Source organism: Balaenoptera musculus, chromosome 8 (genome assembly GCF_009873245.2).
Source record: "Balaenoptera musculus isolate JJ_BM4_2016_0621 chromosome 8, mBalMus1.pri.v3, whole genome shotgun sequence".
NCBI classification, from domain to species: Eukaryota; Metazoa; Chordata; class Mammalia; order Artiodactyla; family Balaenopteridae; genus Balaenoptera; species Balaenoptera musculus.
This window is the reverse complement of record NC_045792.1, coordinates 83,322,776-83,342,221: the sequence shown is the minus strand read 5'-3', so window position 1 is coordinate 83,342,221 and position 19,446 is coordinate 83,322,776. Positions and strand designations below refer to the sequence as shown.

Genomic DNA, 19,446 nt, shown 5'->3' with positions numbered 1-19,446 from the left:
GAGGGTACTCCTCCACTTCCACTCCCAGGATAAAGCTGTTAATTTCTTCTTTTATATGGTTACATTTATGCATTTCAACTGTGCTGGACTTGGCTAGAGTCTGTTAGCCATACTTACCAGAACAAAGCAGGGGACTCTCCCGGGTTTGCAGGATAAAGATGGGGACTCTGATTTAGAGCTGTCTCCCCTGTACCTCTCAATGTGGACTAATTCAGTAGTTTCTTTGCCTTCACTTCACTTCCCTGCCGCTACTTTCCCCTCCCTAGCTTTTTGTCTTTCCCCTTCTTTTCTCTTTGGGCTTATATTCAATTCATGTATTTAATTTTTTTATTATGTAAGTAATATGTATAAATTATAGAACAGTTAGAAAATACAACTTTATAGGAAAGGAAATTAACACTCCCCCCAGTAGCCCAGATGAAACTACTATTAATATTATGTTGCATACACTTTCAGACCTTTTGCCATGCATCGGTATACATTTGTGTCCTTTTCTTTTTTATAACAAATGATTGGCTTCGGCTTAGATCTAATTCAGCAACTGCACTTCTATAGGCCATTGCCGAGTTCTGTGTTTCAACCTTCATGAGAGTGTTTTTGAAAATATTCTCAACGTCTTAAAAATACTTTACTTTAAAAAGTATTTTGGGCTTTGTAGACTTATCATCTCCACACTATGTTTCTAACTGTTCTGTTTTAAAGCAAGGAATTAGTTTTATCTCATAAGTGGGAGGATGAATAACAGGTTTGTTCAGGTCAGGAGAAGAAAGAAGCCAAGCAGGAAAGATAGCAAAGGAAGGTGGTGATGAAGGGGGTCAAGCTGGGAATGAGGAGCATGGTGGACTCGGTGCAGGGAGGGGTTAATGAGGGCTCCAGTCTGTTGATAAAGGGTTTGTGTGTGTGTGTGTGTGTGTGTGTGTGTGTGTGTGTGTGTTGGAGGGCAAGAAGGTATATCAGATGAGTGGAGGATCTCTTTCATGACCTCAAGGTGTCTTTTGGACCTCTCATGTCTATGATCCCATCATAGGCCCTTCTGAGACCCTCTGCTCACCATTTATCCTTCTCCCTGTCATCTATTCGAGGAAAAAAATCATAACCTCTAGCTAGAAAGACGTCAATATAGAAGCTGCACTCATAAAAAGTCATCCAAATAAATGCATCTCTGGAATGAGGGGTTACTGCTTATTTTAGTAGGGTTTTTTTTCCTCTTAAAAGTGAACAATTTCATTTATTCTGGTTTTATTTCTAACTCTTCATTTTAAAAGCAAAGCCACAGATGTAGTGTTCTTAAGGCTAAGATAGTGACTTTATCAAAATGAAAACAACTTTTTTCCCCTTGATTATAAAAGTAACACAGGCTTATTATATATTGAAGAAATTCAGACAGTACCAAAACATTATAAAGGAAAAAAAGAAAAGTCATCTGTTATCTCACCACACAGAGATAACTAGTTTTTAAACATATTGGGGTATATTTGTATCTGCAGAGAAGAAGTTCTGGAAACATTTACTGAACTATTAACTGTAGTTGCCTCTGAAAAGATTAGAGGAAAAGGGAAAAAGCCTAATAGAGATGGGTTTAAGAGATCATAGGAGGAGATAAGCTGGAGACATTGTATTAAGTCAACACACTTCCATGGAGTTTTGCAGCAAAAGGGAGCAAAGAAATGGGGTTCTAGCTCAATGGGGAAAGAGGGTTGGGAGAAGGTGGTTTTTTATTGCTTTGATTTATCTATATTTAGATGGAAGTACCTGCATGTTTGCTGTTGAGAATGTTCAAGAAGAGGGAAAATAATTAATGATGGGAGGGGATAGAATTGCTGGAACAGGGTCCTTGAGAGAGAAGAGGCTCCGTGGGCAACTGGGGTTGGTTAGCTAGGAGCTGGGATAGTTCATCTAGTAGTAAATTGGTTTACAACAGATCTTTGTTTCTAAGGATATTAACCCTTTGCTTGTCATATGTACTGCAAATGTTTTATCTGGTTTGTATTTTAACTATTAATGTTTTTTTTCTGTCAGGAATTTTTATTTTCATAGTAAAAATTATCAGTTTATGTTTCATAGTTACAAGGTTTTGGCTTTTATATAGAAAAGATTTCTCCAATCCAATCCAAAAAATATCCAATTTTCTTTTTTTTAAATTTCATTTTTGGCTGCGTTGGGTCTTCGTTAGTGCGCGCGTGCTTTCTCTAGTTGCAGCGAGCGAGGGCTACTCTTCGTTGTGGTGCGCGGTCTTATTGCGGTGGCTTCTCTTGTTGCAGAGCACAGGCTCTAGGCACGCGGGCTTCAGTAGTTGTGGCACACAGGCTCAGTAGTTGTGGTTCCCAGGCTCTAGAGGGCAGGCTTAGTAGTTGTGGCGCATGGGCTTAGTTGCTCTGCGGCATGTGGGATCTTCCCGGACCAGGGATGGAACCCATGTCCCCTGCATTGGCATGCGGATTCTTAACCACTGCGCCACCAGGGAAGTCCCCCCATTTTTAAAAAATTTACTTATTGTATTTTGGTATATTTTTTGATTGACTTCTTAACACTTAAACATTTAATTTATTCTGAATTTATTTTGCGATTGGATTCCACCTTGATTTGTTTCTAGATGACTAGCCAGTATCCCCAAACTGCTTTGAATAATCCATCCTTTTCTCATTAACTTCGTATATTACCTTTATCAATTCTTGAATCCTATCAAATTCCTTGGATCCATTTCTAGACTCGTTATTCTCTTCTTTTGATCAGTACGGCTCTTTTTGTCAAGCATCAGACTGTTTTCTTTGCTATAATTTTATAGTCTGTTTAAATACCTGATAGGAAAGTTCCCTAGCATTGTATTTCTTTTTTCAAACTATTTCTGGCTATTATCTCTTGTTTATTCTTCAAGATGAACTTTAGATTCATTTTGTTAATTTCAAAGAAAGTCTTTATCAATATTAGTTCATTAATTGTGACAAATACACCATACCAATGTGAGATGTTAAGAATAGAGGAAACAGTGCAGAGTATATCGCAACTGTCTATATTATCTTTAGAAATAAAGACCCATTCTAAAGTAACAAGTTTATTTTATAAAACTCTTAATTGGAATTTTGAATGAATTGCATCAGGTTTAAAAATTAATTTTGGAGAATTTTGACCTTTGAAAAATTGCTAGTCCTTTCTTCAAGAACATGGATGGCATTTCTCAACTCTTTTTCAAGTCTTGTATGTCAGATGTTCCTATTTTGAATTTCTCCTTTTCGGGAATTTTAACAGTAATGCCTCTGGCTTCATAAATCTCTTTGAGAATGAGTGTGATTCCTATGAATGTATTACAAGGTATTTCTTTTGTTTCTTTACCTTGAAATACTTTGTTGTGTTACTAATGTCAGCTGAAAGGTTGTGCTTTTGGTAGAGATGATTATGCACGTGGCCTTCACGTGTACAAACCTCCGTTTCAACTGGAGAAGCAGAAAAGGGCTTAGTCTTAAGAGAGCTCTGCTTGATTCTGGGGTTTCAGGCAGGACTTTTTTTTTTTTTTAAATAATTGAGAATGGTTGAGTCACATTTTTCAGATTTAAGAGTGTGTGAGCAAGCTGGGTGGGAGCCCAGGCTGAAAAGATCCTGCTTCTTTTCCCTGTGTAGAATTTATCTATCGTGAATTTGGGACAGCTGTTCTTGGCGTGAATCTAGCAGCAGTCTCTGGCCATGGAGCCAAAGCATTGATATTATAGAACCCAGTGAGTTAGATGAAACTGGGATTCTGATGAACTAGCACTTCAATACCAGACGCATGTAAGGGGAGATCCAGATATTTCTCATATGGTCTGATGAGGTGATCTACGAGAACGTGCGTTCCTATGTTTGTATGTGTTGAAGTAGGAAGGAAAGTCATGCCTAAAAATATTCTTCCCAGCAGTAGGAGCCAGTAAATAGTGTGGAGTTTTATTTTTGGAGGGGAGCTGTATTCTCCCCAAACTGTTATGGGAAACTAGATTTAAAATAGCTTCTAGCTCTGCTCTGAGTGTGAAATAAGAGAAAAAAGTCAGTTGGAAGAGGTTTGTGTACCATTTCAAGTGGTGAGGAAAGCTTGATGGTTCATAATGGCTGATTTATACAAGCGTTGTTATCAGGCTGTTAACCACTCAGCCTGTATTCCCTATTAAATAGTGGCTAAGGACTAGGCTGCATGGAAGTGAAAACATACGAGCTGTGACTATAAAGAAACTTACAAAAGAGGAATACAAACAAGTTTTAGCAATAATAGCTAGCATGGTTGGAACAAGTGAGCATCTTCCAAAAGGTAATATATTTTTTTAAATGAATACATTAATTTTTATTTTTTACCTTTTTCTTGATGTCATTTCACTGAGTTTTGTGTCTTATCATGAAATGTGGATGGAGGGCTGTTTTTATTTTTATTTATTTACTTTTTTAACTTTTAATTTTTATTGGAGTATAGCCGATTAACAATGTTGTGATAGTTTCAGGTGCACAGCAAAGGGACTCAGCCATACATATGCATGTATCCATTCTCCCCCAAACTCCCCTCCCATCCAGGCTGCCACCTAACATTGAGCAGAGTTCCCAAAAGGTAATACTTTGAAGGGACCTTTTGCAGTACTCACTTATAGGTATCATGTTTTGATATATTTGCTGAAAAATAAATACAATTACTTCTAGATAACTGTTAGATTATGTATTATCAGGACTTTTTCTATTGCAAGTGGCAGAACCCTAGTTGTAACTGGCATAGGTCAAAGAGGGAATTTAAATTTAGTGGCTTATTGTATTGTGTTTTAAAACCCCATGTGTGGATTCAGGGGCTGAGACAGTGTCTTTAGAACACTGTTTCATTGTCCCTTGTCTTTGCTCTCCTCTGTGCTGGCTGTCCTCTCAGACAGGCTCTCTTCACTGTGGCGAAAATAGCTGTTTTTTGGCACCTACAGCTTCACAAGAAGACTGCCTCCCTATTGGTTCTTCTCCACCAAAAGACCCAGGGAAGCCTCTGATTGGCCTGGATTGGGTAGCTAGAGAATGCAGTGGTCTGATTGGCCAGGCCATAGGCATGTACTCACCCCTGGAGCCTGAGGGTGGGATTAGAGAGAGATGGTTCCCTGAAAGGAGAAGAGGCTGTGTTACCAGAGGACGGTGGGCAAAAAAGAAAAAAACATACTCAATAGAGAATTTAAAAAGTCAGAGTTAGTGAAAGTGGGGTGAGTCCTCTTCCCCTCCAGATATTATGTGGAGCTGGATGCTGCAGGGATGTACATGACCCGGATAGAAAATAAATGAAGGATGGAGTGGGCGGGAGGAGCTTTCTTTCTAATGCTCATGGGAAAAGTGTTCATTAAAAAGTACAATAGTTAGAATTATTACCATAGTATAATTTTTAATGAAAAGTGACATACAATATATTTAAATTAAAAGTAAAAAATGTGTCTTTTTCTTGAGGTGTGAACTGAAATGAAACACCTGAGGGCAGGAGGAAAGTAAATATTTCAAGTAAAAATATGGCTGATTGTTTTCTGTAGACTACTGAGGAAATTTTATACTCATAAGTTATCAGATTACAGATATTATTTGTGTTTTTTTTAAACTCAGTCAAATTTAACTTGGTCGTTTCATTTTTAGATTCTACTTTCTATGCTGGATTAGTAAAAGAAACTGCATCTTTCAGCCTTTCCCTTTATGTTCTCAGTAGCAGAGTAATCCTTTGTTTTTTGTATTGATATGTACTTTATATGTATTATCTTATGTATTTATGTGTTATATTATGCGTACATATATGTATACATTATATATCACATATATTTATATACATTGATTTGTTATACTTCCACTATAAAAGATTAAATCACACAAAGAAAAGAGGATGGCTCGATGGCATTGCTGATAATATATGTGCAGAATTTTATTTAAATATTGCCTGTAGATCATAACACTCAGGCAAGAGAATAACATAGCATTCATATTGAACTAGAGGTAGTTGTGCTAGGTCGACACCAGCTCTGAATATGTACAAAAAGATAGTTCTATATCTATTCATTTTCCCAAGTCAGATTTTATAAATGAATATGAAAGTGAGTTTTGAAATTACTCTGGCTGTAGGGAAATTACATTTGCTTTAAAGTAAAGCTTTAAACCCAAGCATTCTGATGTGACCACTGAGGCTTCCGCGGGGACTTCTTGACTCTAAGGCCTCTAGAACTGAACGGTTCAAGTCCAGCTGTCTCTGGCTCATCCTTGTGCACGGTGAACATTTGTGCAGAGGCTTATTGTTTTGTTGGTTTTTATTTTGTTGATTGTCTTCTCTTAAGTCTCTTTTATGCTGTAACTGCCCTCCCCGCCCCCACTTCCTCTTTTTTTCTCATGCTATGTTTTGTTGAAGATGGCAGGTCAATTGGTCAGTAGAATATCTCACAGTCAGGATTTGGCAGATCACTTCCTCTTATAGTCTTTTAACTTTGGATGTCCATGCCCTGCATTTCCTATAAGTAAGTAGTTAGATCTGGAGGCTTGATTAGATTTGGGTTCCTTTTTTTTTTTTTTTTTGGCAAGAATAATTGAGGAGTGGTGGTGTGTTCAGTCTCATCTCTTGGGTTTAAACTTTAAGGAAGCACACTTTTTAAACATGGTTCCATTGCTCAAAACTGGCACACTAGACAGGGATGATGGTTCTCAAGGCTGGCAGCAAAGTGTATTTTCTTTTTTTTTGCAAAATGTATTTTCAACACCAAAAGGAATCAGGCACCTAAGCATCTCATATATAAGCCTGAGTAGCAAAGGTGGAGAGAGAAGAAGGGTTGATGGGTAAATTCCATTTTCTGGATACACAAGAGTATGAAGTTTTCCCATGTGCTTCCCTTTAAATCTGATTAATTCTGCAGAGGTGAGAAGACAGAGGTGAAGATGGGGGGATGCCCACCTGGCCAAAGGTTAGAGGTGGGAGAGAGAAATCACAGGTGGTGGTTTCCCCTTTTTGAATATTCTTATCAAATGCTAGTTGCCCTCAAAAGGCTCTTTTTTTTTTTTTTTTTTTAAACCTCTTCTGTTGATAAGGGATTTCAGGGCAGCTCTGGTTTTCCTCATGTGTAAAACCTCAATTCCTTTTTATTAATCTTCTTGTGCCTGTGAAATATCAAAATTAATCATTTCTAAAGAAGCTACTCTTTAAACATTAACTTTTCTCTGGGCCGAACCTCAATGTACAAGTTTTTAGCATGAATAGGGCTCATAATTTGTGTTATATGAGGGACATTTTTCTCTTTTTACAAACTTTCTAAGGTCACATGTTTATGTATTTTAAAGCTGTCTGGGAAGAGCACACTTTCTCAAGATACATTTTAATGCGTTTTAAAGCTGTTTAGGAAAATGTACAGTCCGTGCCACCGCCAGAAATGAAGTGGCGAGATGTATGCTCTGCTGATAACTGCTTCTGCTTAGTTTATTTTCCCAGTTAGGTAGAAAGAAATTTTCCTGTAAAAATTGTCCTCAGTTTCAACTGCTCTGTCGCACATAAGCAGGCCATTTCCTGCAGTTTACCTTGCGCTTTCTTATACCAAATAAATATTGTGCCTCTGAGCAGAAGCTGAAGTGTGCTGAGTGCATATTTGAACTTGCCCCTCCTCACAGCCCCCATCCTCCTATCCTACCCACTCCTACTGCATTTCTCAAGCCTTCAAATGTAGCTAATTTCATTCACACCCCTGGAGAAAAGAGCTGGGAATTATTCAAGTGTCACGATGACAGAAGTGAACCCAGGATGGGCTTGCACCACTAGAATTGTCTAGCTGGTTTCGAAGGAAGAAGAGCTACACTGACCTGGACGCAAACCCCATTTCTGCCACTTGCCATCTATCTGACTTTAGGCAAATAACTCAATCTCTCCTTAAACCTCAGTATTCTTTGCTGTAAAATGGGGGTAATACTATTAAGTAACCTTTATTGAGGGCATACCATGTAACAAGCATTGTGCTTTACTTACCTAATCTCATTTGACCTTATAACAGTCTAATGGCGGGGGTACTGTTTTTCTCACTTTACATGAAGCTGAGGCCAGGGAGGCTAAGTCATTTGCCTAGAGTGATACCCTTAATGACTTCTAGTGTTGTGCTAAGGATAAAAATATATGTTTTATAGATCTCAATCACCAGGCTTATAAGAAGCATACAAGAAATAATTTCTGTGGTTGTTAGTCACCTAATGCATATAACCATAGACCTGAACATTTTGTTAGGATAAAGTTACTGAGTGATATTTAACTTTTGCTCCCCATATAGCTTAGCTCTTTGGTTTTCAAACAAATGTATGAAATAGGTTATTGCTTCATTTTGTAGAGGATGAATCTCAGTCACAGAGGGTTTAGATGACTCACCCATGACCACAGAGCAAATAAATGATAGAACTGGGCCTGGAACACATGCCTTCAGATGCAGAACCCATGTTCTTTCAGACTAGTTTTTCAGATTAATCTGGAGATAAAGGATCCAGGTTAATTTAGCTCTGGCAAATGTATCTGGAAGAAACCAAATAAATCCAGTTCCTTTGGTATGGTAGGCTGAATAATGACCGCCAAGGATATCCAAGTCCTAATCCTTGGAACCTGTGAATGTTGCCTTATATGGCAAAAAGGGACTTTGCAAATGTGACTAAGTTAAGGATCTTGAGATGGGGAGATATCCTAAATATCTGAGTGGGCCCTAAGTATAATAACTGTCCTTATAAAAGGAAGGCAGAGGAAGATTTGACTATAGAAGACAAGTAGGAGATGTGATGCAGGGAGCAAGAGGTCAGAGTGATGTAGTGATGTGAAGAAGGGGCCAAGGAATGCAGGTGAGTTCTAGAAACTGAAAAAGGCAATGAAAGAGATTCTCACTTCAGCCTCCAGAAGAAAATAGCCCCGCCAACACCTGGACTTTAGTGCAGTGAGGCTGATTTTAGATTTCTGGTCTCCAGAATTGTAAGAGCATAGATTTGTGTCCTTTTAAGCCACCAAATTTGTGGTAATTTGTTACAGTAACTGTAGAAAATAGATACACTTCAACTTACTGCACAGCAACTGCATTTTTCTATCTGTAACCTCAGTGCTTAAGCCTACTTTCAAATGGACCAGTGACATTTAGAGGTAAACCACTGACCCCTGTAGATGGTAACTTCTGGATTTTGCTCTAGCAACACTGGCCATTCCTGCTGTTCAAGTACAGCATCCTTTCAAGCTTTCAAGGGTTTGGAAGGTTCTAATACTCAGTTCTCAAAGAATCAGGCACATCCCCACCTCCACTTTGTTGCCGTGTAGGAGGAAGCAACAGAATCCAGATGGAATTTTCCAGTTTGCGGCTTAAACTTCACTGCTCAGCCTTCAAAGCAGAGGTTGCAAATTGGTGGCCCTTAGGCCAGAGGTACGTTTTGTTTGACCTGACAGTGATTCTTTAAAATTTCAATAATTTGCCAGAATTTAAAACTCAGGTGATCTCATATAAAAGTCCTGATTTCTGACTTTTCTGGAGACTGGAAAGATCTGACAACACTGGGTTTATGTGATCGACAGTACTTGGCTGGTAGAGTGGGGTCCTGGCTGCCTCCTTTGGGCAGGGGGTGGGGTGGTTGTCCCTGCCAGTTCGGTGCCATCTTTCTCTCCGGGGCCTTCGTCATTTATTTTTCTCACTTACTTGGTCCCTGTAGGTACCTGAGTTTGTGACTTTGCTTTAAGGAAAAAAACCCAAATCTGTATTCTGACCAGTTTAGCAAAATTATTGACCCTTGGCCAATAATCTGGAAATTCATGGAGAATTAGAGAGGTGACAGAAGAGTTGAGACTTTTGTCTTAGTTTTAGTCTTAAATGAGGCAAATATCTTAAAGTAGGGGAAAAAAAAAACCCAGTAGATTCTGGAACCCATAGAGCAGTGAGATTAGCGTGAGTTGTTGGTAAAGCTATTAAGCTGGATTTCGGAAAGCACATGGGGGAGAAAAGAGAGATTAAGAACGAAGGTATGTTAATCGTATGCAAGGCAGTGCTCAAGTCTATTCTAGAATTACTAGTCTCAGTGGAAGGTCACTAATGTAATGGATCTTTATTGCAAAAAGACATCTGAAAGTTAACTTTTGCTCCCCATATAGCTTAGTTATATTTTGATGTCCTTGTGGATAAGATAATTATGGGCCAAGTGCTTAAATGAATGATTTGTGCCTAGTTGAACAATAAAACCAAAGGATCTGTCTTAAGTATCTTTATCAAGCTGGTGAGTGGTTTCTCGTGCAGAGCTGCTCCGGGGCAGGAAGGAAGAAGCAATTGCATTACTCTTAGCCTCCTCTCCCATATGGTTACCACTAGCTCTTCTCCCCACCTGCTGCACCCATGGCTGCCCTCATTACACCCAACTGTACTTCCCTGTGCTCTCCCTGATTATCTTGGCCAAAGAGTCAACAAATCCATTTCCCCTGTCATTCAGCCAAGTCCAGTATCTTAACTGTCAAAGAGAAATTTATGAGGCAACAGAACAGAAAAACATGAAAACATTTTATAAAGTGCCAGTTTTTTTCCCTAAGAAATTCCAGCCTCACTCAGGCTTGGTTCATGTGCCTTTCTGTGTGTAGTGCCAAGGTTCCTTTACTTTTCCCTCATTAATCTGGCTTGGAAGGTAGACCTAGTCACTGCATGCATTTCTACCCTAAGGGAGATACGGGGTCTCTCAACTGCTTGGTCTGGTGGGATTCATGCTCTGCTCTAGAACCTGCTTTCTGATATCAGCTCCATGAATGATAACACCCTTGTCTCTGGGTCATGACCAATTTTTGCCCCACAACTCTCCGGGGCTCTGTCCTTTATTTGAAAGGTATATCATTGGCCCCAGAAATCTCTTCTCTAGGCTGATAGCTCCTTGCCCTTTAATGGTTTCAGACCTCTAGGAATCCTACCTTCATTCCTATTTGGTTCATCCACAGCATACTTATTGGAACTTTTAAAGTCTGATCTCTTTGGGGGTAAAGCTTGGTTTCACTCCACCATTTAAGCTAGCAGCTGGGTCTTAACAATAGCTATGGACCCAATGGCAGCTGCCATCTTCCTGAGCTTTTCTGTCTCAGATTAACTCCTGCTTATGCTCTGTTGGACTGGACCCCATTTAAATGACCAGATTCTTTATGATGGCTTCCCTCAGGTTGCCCTGTGGAGAGACCTTCTAGAATCTTATCACTGCCTTGGTTACCAGAGAATAACTATACATATTGTTAATATAATAGTTCCCAACAACAGCAAGGAAGAGTTTTTCCTCTTATGAAAACAGAAAAGGTGCTTTTCAAATGTTGAGATAACTTGAAATGGGATGGAAAGCAAATGCTTTGGAAGCCAAATCAAAAAGATTTCAACAGTTGAGGATAGCTTGCTAAAAGAAATAGAATGGGATTTGAAGGATAAATGTGTAGTCCTGAATTGCAGTTAAAAAAAAAATCACGCCTTCAAGTTCAAGGTTGGAATACCTGCCTTAATTGTGGTTTGTGCTAGGGTGGGAGTTGGAGATTTTATTTGACTGAGGAAGACCACTCTGACCTGAGTCCTAAGACGGGGTGTGCTCCTAGGTGTGTTAGCAGTGCTCTGTCCAGGTTGAGAAGGGAAGCCCCAGACCCTCTGCCCAGGGATTGAGCTCTGGCAGCCTGTGGGCATAACACATTGTATTGACTAGCATACTGATTTTGAAAAATTCGGAATGGAATCTCTTTGGGTAAGGCATATACTCTCCAGTGTTAGGTATTTATGTTACTTCTCTGATTCTAAAGACTTTTTTTTTTAATTTTATTTTTGGCTGCTTTGGGTCTTCGTTGCTGCGTGTGGGCTTTCTTTAGTTGTGGCGAGCAGGGGCTGCTCTTCGTTGCAGTGCGCAGGCTTCTCATTGCGGTGGCTTCTCTTGTTGCGGATGGAGCACGGGCTCTAGGGTGCTCGGGCTTCAGTAGTTGTGGCCCACGGGCTTTAGAGTGCAGGCTCAGTAGTTGTGGCGCACAGGCTTAGTTGCTCCGTGACGTGTGGGATCTTCCCGGACCTGGGATGGAACCCGTGTCCCCTGCATTGGCAGGCGGGTTCTTAACCACTGTGCCACTGGCGAAGTCCCTCTAAAGACTTTTGTGGTCCTCCTTTCTCAGTCCCTTATTTAAACACTGTTCACGGGTACCGGGGTCCATCCTAAGCTTACACTTTGAGAGGGACTTCATAAAATGAAGGGGATGAAGAAGAGGATGATCTGGAAAGCACGGAAATTAGATGCCAGTTCACATTGTCGTAGTTGTGAGAGCCACAGCTCTGTAGTCTGGAGAGCTGTCTTCAGATACCTGAAGGATTGTCATGTGGAAGAGGAGTTAGATTCAGTCCATCTCCGGGAATTTTTCAGGACTATGCACCTTACTTCAGTCACAAAGTTGAGAGGATACAGAGGGGAGCAAATCAGTCTGTCCTGAAGGCCAAGTTTACCATACAGTGGAGGAGATACACAGAGATGGCTGTAAAATAGTAATACTCTCTGGTTCTCCAGAAGACAGAAATGAGGAGGCAGATTTCTGCTCAGTTTAGAAAGCCCTTTCCTAACAATTAGAGCTCTCCCCAGGTGGAGTGGGCTGCCTTCAAAGCTAGTCACCAGTCATGTTGTCCAGCTGATGAGGATGAACTGGAGGAGCTTTGAATGGGGGTCAGAGTAGATGATTTTTCTGCCTTTATTAATCTATGGTTCCAAGTCCCCTGACTTGCTTTCCTTTACTTACCCAAAGAGAGTTATTACCATACTGAATGCCCACGGGTTGTACTCAGTGTTCTAGGCAGACCACGCTGGGAAGAGTGTGGGGTTGCAGGGTTTCTACTGTGTGGAATTGCACTGGTGAGTTTGTCTTATGGAGACACAAGAGCCAGTAAGCAGGGACCTGGCTGGTTTTCTTGTTCACGGACCTGGTAGAAGAATCTAGTGGCGTATTTGGCAGGTACAATCTTGTTGCTTCTTCTGTTTGTTGGTTGCATCTGGCTCTGAGGATCATGACATCCCCTTTGAGTGGTGCAACACTTCATTTCCTGGGACAAGTATCCTGAGAAAAGTCTATTTCCTATGTCATCCCCCCCTGCAACCCCCCCCCCCACCCCGGCCAGGAATCCAGATAACATCCAGAGATTAGATTCCAAGTTCTTCCTCTTTTTTTTTTTTTTTTTTTTAATTAATTTATTTATTTATTTTTGGCTGTGTTGGGTCTTCGTTTCTATGCGAGCATGGGCCTTCTCCAGTTGCGGCAAACGGGGGCCACTCTTCATCGCGGTGCGCGGGCCTCTCACTATCGCGGCCTCCCTTGTTGCGGAGCACAGGCTCCAGACGCGCAGGCTCAGTAATTGTGGCTCACGGGCCCAGCTGCTCCGCGGCACGTGGGATCTTCCCAGACCAGGACTCGAACCCGCGACCCCTGCATTGGCAGGCAGATTCCCAACCACTGCACCACCAGGGAAGCCCAAGTTCTTCCTCTTTGATGGTGGAACTTTAAAATAAGTCAGACTTCTATCGTTGGGTCCCTAAAAATCCCTCAGCCCTACAAAACCTGTAAGTCACATTTTGGCTCCATGCAGAAGGCTAAACCTAGCAAAGGCAGCATCTCTTCACAGCCTTTGAGGCAAAATCTGGCAGCACCATTCTTGTCTCTTTCTGCTGCCACATCGCCGTTCTCGTCAGCTCTCCCTTCCCCACTGTCTATATAATGTAATTGTAAGGAGGGTAGATAGGGCCTCTTTCTTTTGGCAAGCGCATTCTAAGGTTCTGAAGGGCAGACACTATCTGAGTTTGGCATTTCTTTCCAGTTTTTGTGTGTCTGACCCTGGGTCAGCTCTTTGGGACATTTTCCCTAGGTATGTCAGAAATCACCTGAAGGATGTGGAGATGAGGTGTAGGAGGTTAGTGGGAGCAGAGCTGCCACCCACCTCCCCCAACTGCTCTCACTGCTCTGTGCGAAGGAGACAAGGCAATTCTTTCTAAAAAGTTTGGAGCCAGAGCCAAATGTGAAATGCCACAGCTGCTGTGGCCACAGGGTGTGTGGACATGTCCGTCGCCCTGGCATGTGCTCTTCCCTTCCAGGAGTTCTGTCTCCTGGGTGAGTGAGAGTTGAGCCAGTCCCAGATGGAGTGGGCCGCCTGCCTCCTGCATCGGGCCCCTGGGAATGTCTAGAGTAACAGAGGCAGAGGGTAGGGGTTCTCAGCTCTGACAGACAGTTGATTGCACCCAAAGGCTTAAAAAAATGCATAGTAGTCCCCAGAGGTAATTTATTTATAAATGCTTGCCATTTTATTTTGTTTTAGTTTTTTGGCACAATCACTTTAATTTTTATTAGAGTATAGTTGATTTACAACGTGGCGTTACTTTCTGCTGTACAGCAAAGTGTATCAGTTATGCATATACATATATACTCTTTTTTAGATTCTTTTCCCATATATGTCATTACAGAGAATTGGGAAAAGTTTGCTGTGTTATACTGTAGGTCCTTATTAGTTATCTATTTTATATATAGTAGTGTGTATATGTCAGTCCCAGTCTCTCAATTTATCCCTCCCCCATCCCCAAGGTAATTTTTTAAGCAGCTTTATATATTTCGCATACTATACCATTCACCCATTTGCAGCGTACAGTTCAGTGGTTTTAGTATATTCACAGAGTTGTAGGACCAGGACCACAATTTGAGGACATTTTTACCAGTCGCTCTCCATTTCCCCTCAAAATCCTGAGTCCTAGGCAACCAACCACCCATCTACTTTCTGTCTCTATAAATTTGCCTATTCTGTACGTTTCTTATAAAGAGAGTCACACAACAGGCGGTCCTTTGTGACGGACTTCTTTCTCTTAGCATAATGTTTTCAAGGTTTGTCCCCATTGTCATGTACCAGTACTTCATTCCTTTTATTGTCAAATAATATTCCATTTTAAGAACAGACTATATTTTCTTTATCCACCGTCAGCCAATGGATGTTTGGGTTGATTCCACTTTTTGGCTGTTGTGAATAATGCTGCCAGTAAACAATGTGTACAAGTTTTTGCGGAGAAATGTATTTTCATTTCTTCTGGGTATATACCTAGAAGTGGAATTTCTGGGCCATATGATAACTTTGTGTCTAACCTTTTGAGGAACTGCCAGACATTGTCCAAGCAGCTGTACCATTTTACAGAGGCGTTTCATAAAAGCTCCCCGTGGTGGGTCTAGATATGATTATACTGTGCTGCCCGTGTGGGTTGGAACCCTCACTCTGCCTCATCTGGAAGTAAAATAACTGCAGAACAGAGATCAGCTTGTATCCGAAGGGGAGAATACTTTTAGAGCAGAACATCCACCCCTTCCAAGGTGTTCTTTTCAACCTTCTCCATCCCTCAGCTCTTGATAGTAGTCGAAGGTCAGCTGAGCTCTGACTAGAGGACTGGTCAGAGGAAGGAAGGAGACAGATCTCCTATCCAGTGTCCACCTAGGGTATGGGGTGGCTGCAAAGAGTTAAGTTGATCTGGAAAAGTGATCTGTGGGTTGAGCGGAGCAGAGCCACAGATGTGTAATCCCCACTTCTGAGGATGTGATGTCTCTTCTTGTAAGTGTCATCACTTAGTTGGTGCTATCTGGTAAAAACTGAGTCATGAGGTGCTGACAAGAATTCCTTGCACTCAATGTGAAACTTGAGGCATCTGCTCATTCCTGAGATATTCACAGCTGTCAGCCCCGTTTTGATGGTAAACAACTTGCTGCGGATGAAATCCTGCACTGTGACTTTGCCCGTCTTGTCTGAGAGAGGCATAGGAGGTGTGCCCTCGAGAATCTGAGCGTGAGGGGCTGCATGAGGGTGACCCGAGGATCGAGCAGCCCCGCCTTTCACAGAGCCCTGCTTCCAGCAGCCCCAGTGGAGGAAGACAGAAACCAACCAAATCGTCCCGAGAGCTTTTAAAGAACATTCCTTCCGCTGCAGATGTGCGTTTCCAAAGGGTGCCTGTGAACCAGCCTGAGTCTTGTTCTCCCTTCTTTGTGTTTGCAGCCACAGCACGGGGTACGATAGTGATAACCACACCACCCCCATCCTCTGTGGTGCCCAGTACAGGATACACACCCACGGCGTCTTCAGGGGCATTCAGGTGAGTATGCCCGGGCCTCAGCTGCCTCTTTCCTTCCCAACAGTCTTTCACTTCCTTGCTGAAGGCCATTTGGCCCTGGCAAGTCTGTTCCTAATTGTAGGCTCCTGTGACAGCAGGGACCCCTCCTCTTCCACTGGGGCAGGTTGGGGGCCTCCTCCTCTCCAGAGGCCGGTGTGGATGTGGCCGCCTCCCTGACTCAGACCAGGATGCTTCCTGCAGAACCCCTTCCCTTCCTCCTTCACTGCTTAACTCGCCTTCTCCAGGGTGGGCCGCGCACATCTTGTATCGGGGTGGGGGGGGTAAATGAGCTTGAATTAATGACCTGGACTCTTGACTTGTAAGGAGACTTGGTCTGCAAGGTAAAGTGCCCAAAGTTAGAGTCTATCATTGCTAATAATAACAATAACAATAATAACGGCACCATGTATGGCTGGACACTTTCTATATACCAGGCATTGTGCTCAGTTTTATACATGGACTTTTTAAAAAAAATAGAATTCATTTTTTTCGAGCAGTTTTAGGTGTAAGGAAAAACAGAAAGTACAGAGAGTTCCCATATCCACCTCCCACCCCATCCCTTGGTCTCCCCTATTATTAACATCTTGTATTGGTGGTACATTTGTTACAATGATGAGCCAATATTGATACATTATTAACTGAAGTCCATAGTTTACATTAGGGTTCACTTTGTGTGTTGTGCAGTTCTAAGGGAGAGTAAAGAAAGTAAAGTAAAAAGGCTGACGTTTTCAGAGAATTCAGGAAACTCGATGGAAGGCCACCTCCAGGGAGCCTCTTTTGGATGCTCAGAACCATGCACAGTTACCAAGGGTTTGTGTTTGTGACTCTGGCATGTGACTCAGTGTCTGCAACATGAGGAACGGCTGAGATACTTTCACCGGCCTAGTCAGCACACTAGAAACAAATTGTGTGTGGGCCAAGTCCTCACGTGATGTGTGGGGCAAGTGCTCTGAGATGTTCTGATTAATGTTTCCAGAAGCGTCATGGTGATAGAACAGCATGCTCCCTCATCTCAGGCCTTCCAGTGGTGGGAATAAAGGCAAGGGTTACAGAAATATGATGGCAATCAGATGGAAATCAGACAAGTACCATCAGACTCTTCCACCGGGACCGGCTGACATTGACAGCTCAGATTTATATCCTATTGCCGTGTGGGCTGCCTTTAGGATGAATTAAAGGAAATGTAAAAAGCTCCTTTTGCCTTCCTTTCCACCAAGCGCAGTTTGTCAGACTTGCTGTCATGGCCTCTGATAGACTCCAGACCAGACGGGTGTTCATCTTCTGCTAGAGTAGACCAATCGGACACCACTGGCTCACCATTTAAACTTATGCCACATTTTGCCTTGAGGCACTGTGGCCCATCAATAGCAGAGCTGTATGAGACTACTGTACGTTTTCTTCAAAAAGATCTCACGGTGCAAGGCAGTATGAAATAGGAACTCAAACAGGAGCTTGGGGGTGGTGTGGGAGGTGCACAGGGCAGGAGTGGGTTAAGCTCAGAAGTGTTTCCAGGTCTTAACACAAACTGTGGCCGTGCTCTTGGGCCTTGACTGCACATCTGTGAGAGCACAAGGGATACAGTGATCCCTCAGGCACTTCCACTGTTCCTGTCTATGACTCATTGGTCCCAGGAGCCTAAGGGGCTTTTGCCTCACTGTTTCCCTGTAGCTCCTTTTCATGGAGGACCGGCCATGCACACACTCACTCGCACAAGATAAGGGGGATCAGAAGAATGCCCTGAGACGGACACGTGAAGTGGACGGAAAGCGGACACAGTGTTTCTGAGTGTCTCTAGTAAAGGAGTGCCCTGGCCACACCATGGCCCTCCTGGAGTTTCAGCTCCCTTCACAGACAGAACCTCCGCATCCCAGGAGCTCCTTCTTCCTTGTCATTTACTCATAGGTGGAAGGTCTGCTCAGTTGGGGGTTCGTTTAATATGCTTTGTTTTTCTCTCCTAAGGACTTCCCCACCCACTGCAGATTGGGCCCGAGGTCATGTGGCCCGGTGTCCCGAGTGGGAGGGAATAGAATAGAATCTGGAGCTTCGGACTTCCAGACCTCACTGCCTCAAGAGGAGAAGCTGAGAGACAGGATGCACTGGGAGCTCTTCCCGTCACCAGCGTTTCTTTTCCATAAGCTCCGGATCAGCAGCAGCAGACAGACTTTATTTCAAGTCCCCGTTCTGGTTGATAGCCATGACGATGTTAGAGCACTGCACTGTAGAATGTACTGCTCTGTCACCCATTAGTGACATCTGCTACGGGCGCCTCGGGTGTGACGGGGAGTGGCTTAGGCCTCACATCTGCCATCCCTTCTTTGGGAATACTTCAAGGCTCACTTTCCTTGGGACCAACATGAATGTTCACGTGTGCCTTAAAACCTCCGTTTCTCTTACACTCTGCTTGTAGGACGTGCGGCGAGTGCCCGGAGTAGCCCCGACTCTTGTTCGGTCGGCATCTGAGACCAGTGAGAAACGCCCCTTCATGTGTGCTTACCCGGGCTGCAATAAGAGATATTTTAAGCTGTCTCACTTACAGATGCACAGCCGGAAGCACACTGGTAAGTGCGTCCACTGTCCAGCCTTGGCTCTGGTGGCCTTTGGGCAGCGGTGGCCCAGGAGCTCCTGCTCCTGGCTCCTGCGCTGCCAGGACACAGGTGATTTCTGGGATGGAAAGTAGGTGCTGCTTTCAAAGATCTGGCCCAGGTGATGGAAAAAGGATGCCAGGTCATTTTGTATCCTGATTGTCCATCCTTTATTAAAGAAGGGCAGAGCAGAGTAGGTGGAGGGAGAATTCCACAGAATTAAAGAGACCTGTGTTTGAATTCTGGCTTCACCACCAGGTGGTGTGACCTTGAGCAAGTTACGGAACTGTTCTTCAAACTTCACTTGCCTCACCTACCTTATACAATTGTTGAGACTAGATTAACTTCTAAAATCAAATTGAATTAAAGGAGTTAGAGATATGAAACGTACAGTTCCTATGTTAATAGGTCTGAATAGATGATAGTATTACTTTTATAATTCTATTAGTATCTCTTAAGGGAGAGGAGCTAGCCTGGGAGCTTGGTAATCAGATGATTCTGAGAGCTTGATATGCAAGGTCATCATAAGACTTAGGAAAAGATGGTCCAAAGAAGAACTTAACTGCTTGGGATAGTAATAACCAACCAGATGGGAATGGGAAAATGGATTGTAGGTTTAATTTTTGTTTTCAATCTTAAAAAAAAGAGATGATGATTTTTGATGATGTTTTAAAGAAAACTGGATTTTCCCACAGGTCAAGGGGTCTGCCTCTGGGAAAGAGAGAATTGGCCATGTGCTGTTGTTGGCTACCTTGAATGT

At 42.5% G+C, this 19,446-nt stretch overlaps 1 protein-coding gene across 1 annotated transcript in view; it reads left to right on the top strand.

The window, feature by feature from the left end:
* Window positions 1-19,446, top strand: part of WT1 (WT1 transcription factor) — a 49,736-nt gene that overhangs the window by 21,335 nt on the left and 8,955 nt on the right. The window contains exons 5-6 of the mRNA XM_036859194.1: window positions 15,990-16,086; window positions 18,512-18,662. Coding sequence (XP_036715089.1) covers window positions 15,990-16,086; window positions 18,512-18,662 — 248 coding nt within the window. The remainder of the gene's footprint in view (window positions 1-15,989; window positions 16,087-18,511; window positions 18,663-19,446) is intronic.